General features: G+C 40.5%; 1 protein-coding gene across 2 annotated transcripts in view; it reads left to right on the plus strand.

Annotated features, from left to right (window-relative positions):
* Nucleotides 1-12,400, plus strand: part of CPNE4 (copine 4) — a 257,825-nt gene extending 245,425 nt beyond the window's left edge. For both annotated transcript variants that reach the window (XM_068404460.1, XM_068404459.1), the window contains exons 14-16: nucleotides 2,513-2,646; nucleotides 4,851-5,087; nucleotides 12,034-12,400. In XM_068404460.1, coding sequence (XP_068260561.1) covers nucleotides 2,513-2,646; nucleotides 4,851-5,087; nucleotides 12,034-12,165 — 503 coding nt within the window. In that variant the 3' untranslated portion in view covers nucleotides 12,166-12,400. The remainder of the gene's footprint in view (nucleotides 1-2,512; nucleotides 2,647-4,850; nucleotides 5,088-12,033) is intronic.
* Nucleotides 12,401-17,054: the final 4,654 nt, after the last annotated feature.

The following is a 17,054-nucleotide window of genomic DNA, read 5'->3' on the forward strand; positions in this document are numbered from 1 at the left end:
AAGAAGACATAAAAAGATGGTTGCAGCACAAAAGAAGAACAGGGAAGAAATTTTGCAGTACTCGCACATGCATCTATGAGATATAAAAAGCACTTCGTTATCCTAAATGATACCATTTAAAATAATATCCATCAGGATAAAAGAAAGAAAAGGAGACAGCTGCTCACCTGCTGCAGCTTGCTTATCACCTGCCTGTCATGGATGCTTGCTTAGTTCCTACTGCTGATTGTTCTGTGATGTTTTTTAGATGCTCTCGCTGTAATAGGTGACACAGAGAGCAGTAACACCAGCATATTATGTGGAAAGAGGATGCAAGAGTGAGAGGGAGATAAAGAAAAGAGTGACCACACTATTATTCCTTGTAATATTTAGCATACTTGCCAGAAAACAAAGGAAAATTGCTGAAGAGTATCTTGCTTTAAACCAAGAAACAGAGGTTGGATCCAATATAAAAAGTAGGTGTCTAATTTGCTTTTGAGGAATGAAATCCCTTTCTTTGTGGAAGTAGTGAGCTTTCACTGGCACAAGGTAGTGTGAAGCATCATGCTACATTGAATAAAGACTGTGTATTGATACGAAGATCACTGGAATTCATAAAATATGGTTATCCTCACCTTTCCTCCCCTATTAACCATTTCTATTCTTAGAAATTTTAGTATTCATAACCTTATATTTAGTATATTTATAGTATATTATATTTATAGTCTTATATTCAGTATTTAGTCTTTATTACCTGAGGAAGAAAGTCAGTGACAACTTCTAATCTGAATGAATACTTCTACACATGCATGCATTTTACATGCATCTTAAAGCTATATATATATGCATACACTCATCAGAGATATTGAAAGTAGATTCCAATTAAAAATGTAGAATTGAATTGTGAAGAAAAATGCACATTGGCTCTCCCTAAAATAAAAGAGTCCAAGAAAAGTAAGCTACAAAGTAAGCCACTCACATATGCTGTTGGATTTGAATATATAAGGACAGTAGATATTTCTAAAAGATATTGATCTGAGATGGCAAACAAGAAATTATGTTTCCAGAACATGTTTCTTTCTAAGACGAAAGCAACTTTCTGCCACGAAGCACACTAAATTTGTGTGGAATGCAGGGAATAAAGTTTATCTTACACTATATTAATGCATAAGAAAAAAACTACAGTGTATCTTGTCATCTTAGGGAAGATTTATGAGGCCTTTGTGAAAGATCAGTAAGTGTATGTAATGAAATCCTTAGCAGGTTTAAAATTGGGAGTTAACAAAAAGTCAGGTTTGCAATCTGTAATTTAGTCACTGGAATTACCAAGGGAAATTTTGTAACATCACATTTTAGCCAATCACAGCTATAATTGAAGTGCGTTCTTTTGTTGTGAGCACTGCGATGGAAAAATATGTTTGTAGCTATCTATAAAGAGAGAAGACTGCGTTCTCCACCATTGTTTCATAGGAAGTTCAGGTGTACCATTGTAAAGCAGTTACAACTCCCTGTGACATGTTAGTAACGGGTCTGCACCCATATGTCCTGTACACATGGTTGAGTAAAACCTCAGGAGTGATCTAGTCTCAGTGCAAACTGAAACTGGCTTGGGATCTTATTGAAGTCATTTCATTCTTCAGCATCCTTTACAAAGCTCTTCAGTCTATCACTTTCTTTCCAACTTTAGACCTCTAATCCTTTAGGTCTAGTAAGCTGGGAGTTCTGAATGCAGAGGCTAATGTGCATCACTTCAAGAAATCCTTCTTCTCAATGATTGAAAACACCAATTTTCATTCTGTGATCTGTCAAGTGTGTCAGCAGAAGTCTGTTCTCTCTGCTCTGGCTATATATCCTGAAATGAAAAAGCCAAAAATAGCTAGTTCTCCATCAAAACTTCTTGACTAAAGCTCATTTTTCTGTAGACTGCAAAGCATCCTGCTGTTTCTTCCAAGATTTCACAGCTTTTGGTCATACTCGAATTCAACCTGTGAGCAATTATGCAAATTCACCCTGAAAAATTATTTTCTTAGCATAGGGGAGTCAGGTATTTAAGAAGATGTTTGGATTCCTTGACAGCTCTAGGTTGTAAGTACAAAAGGGCAAATTTGTTGGTAGCTACCATGATAAACAGAAATAAATATTTATCTGAAGAGGAAGAGAGAGAAGCGTTGAAGTGTTTTTAATTTGTGTCTACCCTTTTAGCATGAATCTTAGCTGGTGATCAGGAAGTGATCACTTACACCTTGAACTGAGAAGGATGGAAGCTATGGCATTGCAAGCTGATACCTGGAAAATAGACCTTAAAAACTGCTGGGAAGGAGAAGCATGGTATAATGAATTATATATTACAAACTAGATTCAAGACAGCTAGAGACAGCTTCTCAGAAGTTATCTGAAGTTGTTAGTCCTTGCTAATCATGTGGTATTTTGAATTTCTTCATTAAGAACCCGCCTTTTATTTACATTTTAAACAAGCATGATATTGGTGATGTCCTCCACATTTATTTGCCTTTTGTGTGGCTTTTCATGGCAGGAATACAAGGTGTTGTGGAAGCTTATCAGAGCTGCCTTCCCAAGCTGCAGCTGTATGGGCCAACAAACATTGCTCCCATCATCCAGAAGGTGGCAAAATCAGCATCAGAGGAGACCAACACCAAGGAGGCCTCGGTAAGGGCATAATGCTGTGTTTGGCTTTTTTCTTGTCTTATTACAGATCTCTTGTAGGCCATCAAAACAAGGCCTTTTCATGTATGTGGATCATACCTTCACAGTTGTCACTAACTGCCTTCACAGAGGGCAGCTTGAGTCTCTGTCAGCTGGAGCAGCGTATCTAGCCTTTATAGCTTCGATAGTCACAACTTTAAACTCTTTTCCTACTGTTCTGTTCCCTGCTTTCAGAGCTGTTTTACTGTAACACACCCAGTTCATCACTGTGGAAATATAAATGGCACTGCTAAGGTTATAAAAAATTAGGGGCCAAGCCCTAAAAGTGTTGATCATACAGGAGATGAGGTCAAATGATTCCCTACACAGACTAACAAATTTCAAGTCTCTTGCAGAGGCTGTACTAAAACTTTTTTGTTCAACTAGGAGATTTTTACAACCATTCCTTTGAAAACTACAGTGATAGAGTTTTCAATTTGCTATTACTGACATGGAGTATTAATGTGCCTTTTAGAAATCAGGAGACAAGTCCATTGGCCTGCATCTGATACAAAACCCATGACAGATTCTTGGGCTAAAAGGCTTAAGCATAGATGGTGTTTTAAATGTGTATCTTTGAAATGGATTAGGCTTATTTTTCTCCTACCTTCCAGACAGAATGGGAGAAAGGGAGAATGACAGAATTGGAGAAAGTATGTGAGCATTTCCAAGAGCAGTGCTGTGGGAGTCAAGGATGTAAGAGAGAACTTGTGTACTGCAGCAAGAAAAATGCCTATGTATAGGAACAGAACAGAGCTGTACTTTGGCATGCATCTCATCACCAGGCCTGGAGCTTTCTCTAAGCTTTCTTCATGTGCTGAGCCTTTGTTTAAGTCCTATTAAGGCAGCAGTTCCCAAACATTTCTCTTCATGAGTCTGGGCTTGTGATTGTCACTCCACTGACGTTTCCAGGATCTTGATACTATTTAGAGTCCCAGTCCTAAAATGGGGCATTGCTATGTTTGAATTTCCGTACCCACCTAATCCCGAGATGGCTCACTCTGTTCCCAGTGCTGCCTCTGAACTAGTATGTCATATTGAATAAGTTGCTTCATTCTTCTAAACCTAAGCTTCCCCTCCTTCTGTTTGAAAAACAAATTAATTTACAGCATGAGTCTTCAAGACAAAGTTTTCTCCCTGCATGTTTTGTTTTATTCATGGCAGGAGGTGATGAACAGAACTCTGTGAGTTTATATAGCTCTGTATACATAAACTTTAATGATGTTTTATGTGTTGGTATTTTTCGTGCAGAGTGACCAAATTCTATGACCTGTTCATTTTTCCTATTAATGCACATTTGTTAAATGACTACAGCTGCCTAACTGTTCATAAAGGATCCAAGTGAGAGTCACTTTTCCCTGTTACCAAGTGAAGATATCATAGCCCATGATTCCAGTCCAGTGGGCTTTGGAGTTTTGGAAAAGAAATGACAAGCATGCAAAATTGCTTGCTCTCCTTTAGAGAATGAGAAAACCTCTCTTCAGGGCTCTGTATGAAGTGTTTGAAAATGGACGTATTCCTCCCTGCACATGCCCTTGCTCTCCTCAGGGACCCCATTACTCTGCAGAATGAAGTAGACCTGCCATCCTGTGGTGCTTCTCCCACAGGCACCAGTGGATCACCCTCCAGTTTGCAGACGGCTGCACCCATCCCACTTGCCTGTTAGCAAAGGTCCTCTGCAAAGTGCTGTCATAACCTCCTTGACAGCTCTGCTACAGGCTTGTAACGCTTCAATACCCCATTCCTCTCTGCCTCCCACTAGTCCCAAAGGGGAAAAAAAAGTAATCGTAAACTGTCAGCAGAAGTGATTGTGCAGCAAATGGAAAATAGTGAGCATCTCAGGACTATTCCAGACTTCCCAGCCAAAGTCTTGACTCTCCCAGCCCTAGCAGCTAGAAACCCCCTTTTCTACAATGTGCATCCCTTGGCTCCCTCCAGCTCCTGGAAATTACCTGAAATAGAGCTAAACTCCAGAAGAGGATAAATTAGTAGCTGAGGAGGTTTGGATGGGAAACACACTTAACCTTTGAGTCACTATAAAGGCTCTTTTCTATTTAAAAAAGTCCATAAGTGAGTTACCAGAAACACTTTTATACTGGAAAAAGGGCAAGCAGCTTTGGAAGATTAACTAATGATACAATTTTTCACTTCTCGTCCAACAATTTCAGCAATATTTCATCTTGCTGATTCTGACGGATGGCGTCATCACAGACATGGCTGACACCAGAGAGGCCATTGTCCACGCCTCTCACCTTCCCATGTCAGTCATCATCGTCGGGGTGGGCAACGCCGATTTCAGTGACATGCAGATGCTGGATGGTGATGATGGGATCCTGAGGTCTCCCAAGGGCGAGCCTGTGCTTCGAGACATTGTCCAGTTTGTGCCATTTAGGAACTTCAAACATGTAAGCTGACTTTTCCATCCATTCCACAGAAGGGTGAATGAATATAACATATAGTGAACGGTCCCCAGGGTAGGCCTAACTTTGGATGGGCATGAAGTGTTTAGTAATTCTGGGGCATTATTGTGTCAGAAATGGAGAAGGAAAGGAATACAGAATGAAACGTGCTCCATTAGTGAGATGGGGCAGAATCCCTGTGCTTCTTGTGGTGCCAGTCCTTACTTCCACTTTCTCCCTGATTTTAGTTTGGTTGCCTTCCCTGACTTATTTTTCCTGGTGTCTCTTTTCCATTCTCTTTGCACCTGTTCTACTAGGACTACTGTATTCTGCTTTCCATCCCTTCATATCCACAGGCAGCTGAAATGGCTGTGAATTTGTACTCACGGTGTTCCCCAGGAGGCTATTTCCTTACTGAAATGTAGATCCCTAAGTTTTCAAAGGCAGGACTATCCACCCACAGAATCCTGGTTGCCTCCAAACCCTCTCCCCAAACTCTGTACAAGAACACAACCAAGAAAGCGTCGTTACTAAGAGCTTCCCTGTGCCCTCAGCCAGCTGTTCCTGCCTGAGCCCAGCATGGTGTAGGAGACTCTCTGTAGGAGAGGACGGGACAGACCCTGCACTAAATTGCCAAATTTGAAATAATGCCTTGGCCGTGTACTTTGCTCTGCAGTCACTTGCCCTACATTGCAGCATTTGTCCCAGGGACTTATTCAGCAGCTGGGTAGAGCCAATGTTCGCCCACAGAAGGAGCTTTCCCACACACAGCTGGGCTTTTCAGGGCCCTTTTTCTCCATATGGAGGCATGGAATGGCCATAGTGTTCCTCTGCAATGCTGATCACATCTCTTTCCTCTGTTTTTCCATCTCTCTTCCCCTCATTCCTTCTGTTATATTTAAGTGGGTCTCCGGACTCGTTTTTTTGCTCACCTCGGTGTCTAGGAAGGATATCCTCACTATTTGATTTGAAAATTTCTTTACCCCACAGTATAACTGACTCATTCTCCTCAGCAGATTGCCCTTTCCAATCTGCTCCCATACGCTAGTGATCCATATGTCACACACAAGTTTTCAACTCTGGGTTGGTTTTGGTCTGCATAGGGGTTTGCAGTACTTACATTTCTTCAGTTTTTCTAGGCTTTTTGTTACCATAGGAGATTTTTTTTTCTGTTTGCTACTTCCAAAATACCTTCACTTTATTCTCCTCAAGAGTTGTTCTTTTTTCTCGTTTCAAAATACAATTTTGCCATATTTGTCTTAGATCTAGACGCACTTCTGACTTTCACAAACTACTGAGGAGTAAGAGAAACAAACTTGTTCCTCTTTTCCCTCTACCTTTATGTAAACAATGGATCCTTGTAGGAGGTAAAACTCACCTTGCGCTATTAGTTTGGTGACACCATGCCAAATGGCTGCAGATTTGCCACTGAAGTGTAGGTACATACATTTCTATGCTGACAATGCCACTTGGTCACCTATCTGCTGGAACAAAGTATGAGCTTGACCTGCTCATAGCTTGTGATTCTCCTTCATCAGATAATCACAAGTGCATAGTGCTGCACTGGAGTCTATTGTAAAAGTGTCAAGAGGCAAGTTATTTATGGGCTAGTGCTAGACTTACTTTCAATTAGTTGAAAACATGTTTCTGCAAGGAACTGGCAAAGCCAGCTGCATTTGTTATTTTTAATTTCATTTTGTGATTTTATAACAAAGTCGAAATCATCCTTGATTGAACAGATTAACGCTAACAGTTGCAGTTCTGGGCACTGAATATATTGTGCCTCTGGTGTTAACCTGTGAACTCTCTCTCTGAACAAAGTGACATTCACAGCTATCTTGCTTACTTATCCTCAGCACAAACAAAAGACCATGCCTTTTGCATCAACTAGTGAAATAATTTTTCATGAGAGAAATGAGTGTGATGTTTTGATTCAGACTTATTTTTTCCCACAGAGAAATGCAGATTTAACACATTTTGGAGATTTTTGTCAGATCAGTTCCGATCAAACACAAGAATTACCATAAATCAGCATATTACATTTGACACTTTTAAGTAAAAGGTGTATTTAGTTAAAAATCAAATCTCTCTTGTCAATGTACCTTGTGTTTAGTTTCGATATTTAGGTTGTACAACTATTAAGTAGGAAAAAAAAGTTTGAAGGATCTTTTTAGAAAGACTACAAATCAAGTTGTATAAGGTTTATAGTTTTTTCTGGTAAATCAAGTATTTATTTATGCCTAAATCCGCATTACCTCTACTACTGACGGAAGGAGGGAAGAAAATGTTATTTGTGAGCAATTACTTTTTGTTTTGCTGGAACAGTAAACCAAAATTCATTTGCAGTCAACCCAAACAATTTTTTCTTTCATTACTTCAACTCTCAGGTCAGCCTGGAACTCAAAATCTCATATCTATCCAAAGAGATCAAAAATAATCTGTCCAAAAGCTGTCCCTGGGAGAAAATTGAAAGGAGGGAGAAGGAAGTTGTAAATATAACCTATAGAGTGAATATCTTTTATTTTATACGTTTGACTTCAGAGAAGGTTCTGATCCTGCACAGCCCTTATACATGCACTTAACACCTTTCAATTAGTTACAATTATTCACATACCTAAAACCTCATACCCACTTCAACATTTTACTGTCTCAAGACCCAATGTAGACAGAAAGCTTTATCACAGGAGTTTAATCTCCTACATGATGTAGTGTATCAGGAGTACTTCAGTAAAGCATCTTACCTTTTTGACTCTCTCTTTAAGGAATATCTTTGAAGCTATCAAAATAATAATAATAATTGTAGTGATTCTTGGCAAATCCTGTAGTTGCAGAAGCTTGATAAAATCAAGGTAACCATTACTGCTTAAAAAAATGTCCCATTGTGTAGTGGGTGACATGTGCAATTCACTACAGGGGAACATAACAAACAAAGGGAAAATATCTTCCCTGAACCCAACTGTATTTCTTTTCTCTGTAATTATCACCACCCAAGCAATGTGAGTGTCCTTCACCTAAAACTGTAGAACAGTGATGCTCACAATGACTGAAATGTAGTTGAAGAAAATCACCTGTCTCAGTCCATTCACAGTCGTATTTTAAGAGCTGAAATTCTCTGCCTTTAGGATGCGTGATATATTTACTGTGCACAAATCTGATGCCACAGGTAGATTGTATTCCACTCTGCATTGTATTTAATCATAAAGGCTAACAACTGTGACTTAATAACACACATATCACAAATGAGTGTGGAAAGCACAGCTCTTAACCACTGCAAGGAGCGATGTTTTGCGCTATGCATTGTAATTAAATATTAAGCATTGTGAAGCTATAGAACTGAATCAACAGTCATTTGTAATACACACCAATTATCATCATAGGGGATTATTTTCCTGCTGCTGGCTGATCTGATTGTTGTGTATTAGCCATCAGCTGAGAACTATTCATCTTGAGGTGTTTATTGGTAGGATGCTCTTCAAGCATAGCAGTTAAACAGTGGAGAAAACGTTACAGTAAAACTTTAATGTACCGTCTGTGTTAAAAACCCAGCGAAGGTAACCCTCACGCAGCACTGCTGAGCAGGGGCTGGTTTTTAGCTCAGAAGTTACTGTGTCTAATTCTTACTTATACAAATGCTGCTTTGCATTTGTATAGAAGTGAGAGTGTCTTGTCTAGAAGGGAAAGTGCTTTACCACCACAAAAGTATATAAGGTACAGATGGCCCAAATCGTCAGACATCAGATCACCTCTAACCCTGGTTTTGAATCATAGAATGGGTTGGGTTGGAAGGGACCTTAAAGATCATCTAGTTCCAACCCCCGTGCCATGGGCAGAGACACCTTTCCACTAGACCAGGTTACTCAAAGCCCCATCCAACCTGGCCTTGAACACTTCCAAGGATGGGGCATCCACAACCTCTCTGGTTGTTCCAGGGATGCTCCCTGCTAGAAACGAACCCCAGAACCAACAGACATCACCAGCATGATGAAGCTCTGTAAAGTAACAGTTGTCCATATTCAGACTGAAGCGCGGAGTCAAGCCAGCTACCCCAGGACAGCTCTGTGTGGGGCCACATGTTGCCTGTGAGCCTGTGGGCACAATAAATGTATTAGCTTAAACCTCAGTGAAAGGCTTTTTACTTCACACGGACGCTGGGTGAGACGTGCATAGCTCAGTTGACTCCTCAAGTGCCGGTGATTCAGCTGTGCACCTGAGCCCTGACAGAGCCTGTTCTGAAGGGCTGACCCTTCATTCAGGAATAGTGGATGTGGCATCAGAAGAGAGAGAAGTGGCAACGAGAGGATGATGCAGAGAGATGAGTGTTGGCCCAATGCTCACACATGTGGACTACACATGATCCAGAGAAGCTGGTGGCAAGTGCTCCTGCCCAGCATTTTTAAAGATAGAACAGAGTGAAGTTTCCTGATTGCTAGGGCTTGTGTGTGCATCAATGGCCCAGGACTCTTCCTCCACTCCCTAGTTTTACCCTTTATGCAGGGCTGTATTTTTAGTAAGATGGCACAGAGGCAGGCTAATATATATACAGCTTTGAAACACTGGGAAGGAGATCTTAAAACCAGTAATTCTCAACAGCAACATAGAAATCAGCCATTTGCCTGACTCCAAGGGATATTTTCTGCTGATTTCAGTGAAAACAGGTTTAGGCTAGAAGAGGACAACTGTGGAAAAGCATGCATTTCACTTTGAAGGATTAAAATAAATGGGTTCTGCTACTATGTAACACCTGAGAACAGTTGCTGGGCTGTCACACAAAGTATGGGCTCTGCTTTGCCAGTTTGTTCATGCAGAAATGTCCCAGGCTTTTTTGCCTGCACAAATATTTTGGTATAAATATCACAGTAGGGAAATAGCGGTTTATTTTATTTGTTACTAATCACATATGTGACTCAAAATACCAAAATACAAAAAATAGTTTTGTTTCTGGTTTTGCTAGCATTATCTTTGTATCTGTAGTATTGTAACATTTGATACTGGAATTTCTAATAGCCCAGGGACTTTATGCACCCCTGGACTGGCTTGCCTATGAATAGTTTACTGTTTACATCCTATGTAAGCCTAATTTTAAGACTCTGGAAGGATAAGGGTACCACCCCATGAAATAGAGTAGGACAATACAGTCAACTACTTTGTGACGTGGTAGTTTCGAAACCTGGCTGACAATATAACAGAAAGTGAGGAGGGAAGCGTTCGTTAATGTGGGAAAAACGTACTTGGTGTACAGAAGAAATGTGACCCAGCCACTGGTTGAGTTCTCTGCATCGTCTGAGCTGCAATGTGTGATCCATCTGTGCGCTATGTGGAGAGAAACACATTAAACCTCTCAAACTGACCTTTAAGCATTTGCATTTTTACTGCATTTTTGTGGTGGGCTCAGAGAGAACACGGTTGGGCAGGCTGGCTCCGAGGGGCTTGGAATCAGCTCTACCCAAATACTTAGAAACAAGTAAATCAAAAACACGGTGCAAGAGGCTGATATTGGGCTGCATGGGAGAACAGGAGTCCAGTTTTGTCACTGCTGAATTCAGAGGCTGAGGAAAATCCCTGCAGCACATGCAGGTAACGGTTGCCCACAAAACATCCACAGGCCCCGCTGCTTAACATGAAGCATTGTCAGGGTGTGAGGCAGCAACTGTGTGTTGTTGATGGAGGGCATGGTTTCTCATTGCACTGAGGGGTAGCCCTCCTCCGTGCCTGGGGTGAAAGCCAGTGGTCATGTCTGTGTAGAATCATAGAATGGTTTGGGTTGGAAGGGTCCTTAAAGATCATCTAGTTCCAACCCCCCTGCCACAGGCAGGGACACCTTTCCACTAGACCAGCTTGCTCAAAGGCCCATCCAACCTGGCCTTAAACACTGCCAGGGAGGGGGCATCCACAGCTTCTCTGGGCAACCTGTTCCAGTGTCTCACCAGCCTCACAGTAAAGAATTTATTCCTAGTATCTAATCTAAATCTACCCTCTTTCAGTTTAAAACCATTACCCCTCGTCCTATCACTCCATGCCCTTGTGAAAAGTCCCTCTCCAGCTTTCCTGTAGGCCCCCTTCAGGTACTGGAAGGCTGCTGTAAGGTCTCCCTGGAGCCTTCTCTTCTCCAGGCTGAACAGCCCCAACTCTCTCAGCCTGTCATAGGAGAGGTGCCATCTTCGTGGCGTGCCTCTGGACTCCCTCCAACAGGTCCATGTCCTTCTTATGTTGGGGGCCCCAGAGCTGGATGCAGAACTCCAGGTGGGGTCTCATGAGAGCGGAGCAGAGGGGAAGAATAATCTCCCTTGACCTGATGGTCACACTTCTTTTGATGCAGCCCAGGATACCCATCTCTACATTTCAGGGTCCTCACTTCTTGAGTCTGGTTGACAGCCACCATTTAAACGTTGCAGGAAGAGCTTTAAAGCCTCCACAAAGCCTAGGACTGAAGCTTTCTCGTGACCATGGTTTAATTCCAATGAAAACAAAATATTTTTAGTTGAATTAAAAACTTCCCCAGCCATTAAAACACCATGCTAGATCCTGAAGAGCAGAATGGTGATGAAGGCCTCCCTTTTACAGTGATGTCCATTTACGTTCAACTTGAAGCTCTGCAGGGCTCCTTGCTGAGTACTGATGAATGAAGTCTTTGCAGCCCTTTTCATTGCGATACAGTGCTCTCCCAGAATGCAAGGAAGTTCAGTTACCCTGAACTTAAAATAGTCCAAACAGACCTGAAAAACATGCAGAGCACTTTTGGCTGTAATGTACTTCCCGGCAGCTGCAGCTACATGCCCAAACTGACTCATAAAATGAGTTTCCAGCAATAGTGCCACTCACTTTGAGTCTTTTTTGCCTTCCATTTCTGTACCATACTTCCTCCCTTGATCTCATGGCACCAATGCCTCTAAAACCCATGGCACTTCTAGCAGAGAGACAGGTTAATGCTTGTGTTTTCTACCATTTCCTGCAGGCATCCCCAGCTGCTCTAGCAAAAAGCGTTTTGGCTGAAGTTCCAAACCAAGTCGTGGACTATTACAATGGCAAAGGGATAAAACCAAAATGTATGTCAGAGTACGAGTCTTCCAGGACACTAGCTCCATGAACCTGCCTGCACTCTTTTACAAAATTAAAAAAGAAAAATGCTACTGTCTACAATTACTGTACTTAAAAATGAAACAAAAAAATAGCACGTTTTGGTGATTTTTAACTAAACTAACAATTTTTTTGCATGTGTAGCCTAAAGGCTTAAATCTGTTAAGCAGTTGTATTGTTGAAGACTTTTTATGAGAAAAAAACATCCAGAAAAAAAAAAAGTGAACTCTTTACATTACAGCATGTCGCCTTGAAATAAAAAGTTATCTGTATCTGTTTTTTATACAGGTTTGTTGAAATTTTGCTAAATTTCTTATCTTTACACTGTAAAGCATTTTGACATATTTATTGAGAGTCGATAGCCAAAATGTCTTTGGTTTAATCTGCTATGAACTGAGAGATTTTTCAAAATGGCAGATGCATGAACTGTATTTTGCATGTTTAAAATAAAAACAACACAGTTTTGCAGTTGTTGTCTTTATTTCTCTCTCTGCCACAAGGCTGCCTGCTTTCAACTTCCATATTCCAAGAAAAGGGTAAGGAAGTGTTTCCAGAGATACTTGGCCTGAAGCATGGGCATTTCTAATATTAGCAGCTTATAACATGGGCATCCGAACATGCCCACTCAGTCTGTGGCCTGAGTAGCAATTTTTCAAAAGCCTGACACATCCAGCTGTTACGAAGGGTTCAGGCCATAGCTGTAAACAGATCTGACTTGGAGGGCATGATCCATCAGGATTGCATGTCTTAAAATATGCCTACTTAATCTAAACGACCTGGCTGGCTTTCGAACGGGTTGTATTTTGGCTACCCAAATTTATAATCTCTTATGTTTGGGAATTCTTATTTTGTTTCATTTGTATTTTTTAACCTCACCCCCAATATCTAACTTAGTGTGACACCTTTTCCAAAAGAAATTTTGCACGGCCTGATTTTGTGACAATCTGTGATTTGTAACTTCATGCACACACAGATCTCATGTGTGTGATAGAAAAACTGCTTTTGCACCAAAAGAATCTTGAAGACACCTTTTTTTTTTTAAAAAGAGGACACACAAGAACAGATTGGCAGTGGATTAAGATTTCAATTGAAATATTTATGTATATAAATGAAGAAATTAGATCATTGTTCCTCTTAGTGTTTGAATTTTGGCTTCTTCATTTGCTAAAAGACAATAGTGAAAGATGTGACTTTTTAGAAGTTAAGGATAAAATTTGACCAAAAATAATTTGTGTGCGATTGTCCGAAGGGCATGGCTTTGGGTGAGTTGTGCTCCTGCTGAACTGAAAATATTCTTGTTGCTAGTTCCAGAAGAAGCTGTTTTGGGCCGATGCTGAATATTTTGGAAAATCTTGCCAGTGAGAAGGGGTTTCTGTTTTAGAAACATGTATTTTAAATGAGTTTGCAGGTGATGTAGAACTCTAGCTCCCTGATTCTCCTTTAGAAGTAACTTCCATGGGATCAGCTTTGATTGATGATTTTGTACCATAAAATGAAGGCAATGGGATGGCCAAGATGCATGGAGCTGTCTCCCCCAGCACATTCAGTTCTGCTCCATCTGTATCCTGCAGCACAATCGTTCACGCTTGCTAGTAAAGATTCCTTCAGCTGATCAGATACTGAACAGCAGCCAGTATTACTTGGTCATAGGTATAAATTGTCTGAAGATGTCCCGACTGATAGATCTCAAATCCACATTTCTATTTAATGACTCACTGTTCATTTGAGAGCTTACCCCAGCAGGCTGCACATCTCTCCCTCTGTGGATGTATTTCAGCTGGAAGCTACTGTGATTTTCCCTTATATCTCATACACCACTCTGCCAACATATCTTAATTCTTATCCACATCTCTACGTTCTTATTCCCATTTCCCCCCTTTTTTCTTTCCTTCCCTATTCTCAGAAAAAGCATTTTCTAGCTGTTAAAGCACGACTAAAAAATCAATGACTCCGTGTTCTTTGTTCCTCCAGTATCTTATTTTGTAATCTTGGCCAAGTTTTTTAACTTTTCTGCACCTCAGATTCCTCATCTGTAAAGTGAAGGTCACTGCCATGTATTCATAAATATCTCACAATGGTACTGGGGGACTTTTTAATATTTGAAAAGTGATTTGAGATCCTCAGAGGCATGCTGGTGCTCTCACCACGTAAAGAGTATTACTTTACCCTGGGGCATGGATTTAGGGATGTAATGTGCAGCTGAGGAGGGGTTAAGGCTTGTCTTTATTATTTGCCAGACTGAAGGAAAGTCAAAGAAAGCTTACAGCAAGAAAAATTAGGAATCAGATAAATTGCTCTTCTGGTACACATACAATCTTCAGCTAAACTGATTTTTGAAGTGTTTATGGTTACATAGACTTGGGCAGTTACAGCTCTTCATTAGCAGAGGTGTTACAAGGTGCTTCTATAGTGTCGCATCACATAAAATGCAGAGATTGGCAGGTTGTTGTATGCTGAGCTATATAAATAAATCATCAGTCATTTTCATGTATGTAGGTGGTCTATATAAGTGTCTGAAGAGAATCACAGTTGCTGCAGATCTTTCTGTTTACTTCACACAATCCAGACTATAAATGTTGTCTACTTAAAAACAAATCATTATCAGTGGTAATATAGATCAGCAATTCTGTAGCAGCCCTCAAGGAATTTGAAAAGATACCTCCACGATATTGAAAAATCAATTGGAAATCTCCTTCAATCTATAGAGATCCCAGAATGTAAAACAAACATATAGTAGCATGGTAAGCTGGTGTAGGAGAATGCACAGAAGACAAACTAGCCATATGGTAAAGGCTTTCTAATGAGGCTTTGAATGGTATTTTCATTGCTCCAAGTTACTCAGTGCAACAAGACAGTATGGACTTTGTGCATGGTAATATTCTTAAGTATATGAATATATCTCTGAAATGGCATTTTTTTCCTCCTGTTTTAGCTACTTAGGGTTTTAGCGAGGCCATTCTGCCTTTAGGCTGAACTGCCATCAATTTCTCTCGTAGATTTTTTAATGCAAATTTAAACTTCTACTGCCTTTTGATGGTTCATTTTCAATTCTGAAAACTCCTTTAAAAGAAATTATATCTTGTCCTTTTGAGGTAATTGATGATCTAAAATATCTTCTCTGCCAACTGCAATCCTGCCTTCCTTTTCCCTGTCTGTCTCTCAAGTTCAATTCAAAACCCAAAAGTCCCAGAATACTCAAAGATATTCATGATCCGTATTAGCTCAAAATACATTAACATCCATAATTCTTGAGACAGATAATGAGCTGAGTGGTATTTTTAGTTGTGTAGGGGAAACTAAGTCTACGATAATAAAAAAAAAAGTGCTAATATACTGCTAATTGCTTATTACCCTAAGGTAAAACCTACCCATGTGAAGTTCTTACCATGATAAGCAATAGGCTGTTCTATAGCATTTGATGAGTCTACAGGTATGAAATGAAACGAAATTATGATAATAGTATTGCTTTAAAACATGTCTTTCCTTTTCGTCTCCAAATATCAAAAGTACACAACTGATGACAGTGAAAAGGTTTACAGTTTGATCTGTTAGAGAACTGCTGAGTGCGATGGAGAACAGTGGTCTAAGCCAAGACTTGCTGCAGGTTGCAGAGGTAATATTCCAACAAATACACAGGTGGGAGGCCCCAGTTCTGAGGAGATTTGCATGACAGAGCCCTGCAGCACTCAACTACATCACTTGGGTTTACCCACACCACACACCAAATAGTTTGATAGAACAGCATGTGGCTTAGTGAGCCTCATTATTGTATTGCAGTAAGATCTTTGCTGATGAGTTCAACAGAGCTACCTCCTTCAGCTTGGCTCTCCGGCTGCACAAACAGGACTCCCAGAAAGAACCCAAATTGTTATTCAGACTGACCTTTCTCACTTGGGATTATGGGTCTTGCAGTCACACCTGCTATGCAAATCTAAACCTATATCCAACCTTTCCAGAGTGAAAGAGGTACTAGACAAACTCCCATTACTCCTAAGTAGCATGGACATTTCGGGCACAAAGCATTGGTACATTCATCATTACATTTTTTTGAATGGGAAGGATGAGCTGGAGGACTCCTAGAATAAGGTTACACTTCTCAGGCTCAAGTTGTTTTTTCCGTTTATTTACAGAAAATGCCATTTTGCCACAAGGAATATACAGTTTATAGCACCATCCATCCTCCTTCACTCGTAGGTCTTACTTGTACCTGCAGTCCTGGGGTGAGGAGTTGCACTTTACCGCAGGCAATTTCAGCAATTAGAGAGCTATATGAGTGATACTGGCCAGCCCAGCTGTACATTTGTTTGCAACATTCACTGCAAACCATCAGCTGGCTGCATGCACAACCCCTCTTTTCTGTTTTTCTGATTTCATTGCATAGTTGGGGAGACCCTCCAAACTGATCAGGTGAAACCTAGGTGACTTCTCTCTTGTGAAGGCTGCCAGTTCAAAAGTGGTGTTTCCATTTCCTCATTCCTGCAATTCTGGGGACTACCCAAGGCAGGTTATTTTGTAATGGGCACTGTTTCTTTCTCTTCCTTCTCTCCAAAAAAAAAAAGTGCTAGTTATTTTTACTGCTGTACAGAAAGCCTTTTACTGCTGTGTTCAGGAGGCACTTGACCTCTTGTCGCACTGATTAAAGCAGGCAGTTTGCAATCTGATTGCATTGAGTTGCAGCCATCTTGCTATACATACTCCCCCCCGACACACACACAAATTGACAAGAGTTCATGCCTCTTTAGAATCATGAAAAGCTGCATGCACCAAAAAAAAAAATGGTTTGATATTGCATCATCATGTTAAAAGAAGAAAAGAAGTACAGCATTAAAATTTTTCTCTCCAAAATGTGTGCACCCCCATGTATTACTTCCAAGTTACTGGTACATGAAATCCTGCGTC

This window comes from Nyctibius grandis, chromosome 7, assembly GCF_013368605.1.
Source record: "Nyctibius grandis isolate bNycGra1 chromosome 7, bNycGra1.pri, whole genome shotgun sequence".
NCBI classification, from domain to species: Eukaryota; Metazoa; Chordata; class Aves; order Nyctibiiformes; family Nyctibiidae; genus Nyctibius; species Nyctibius grandis.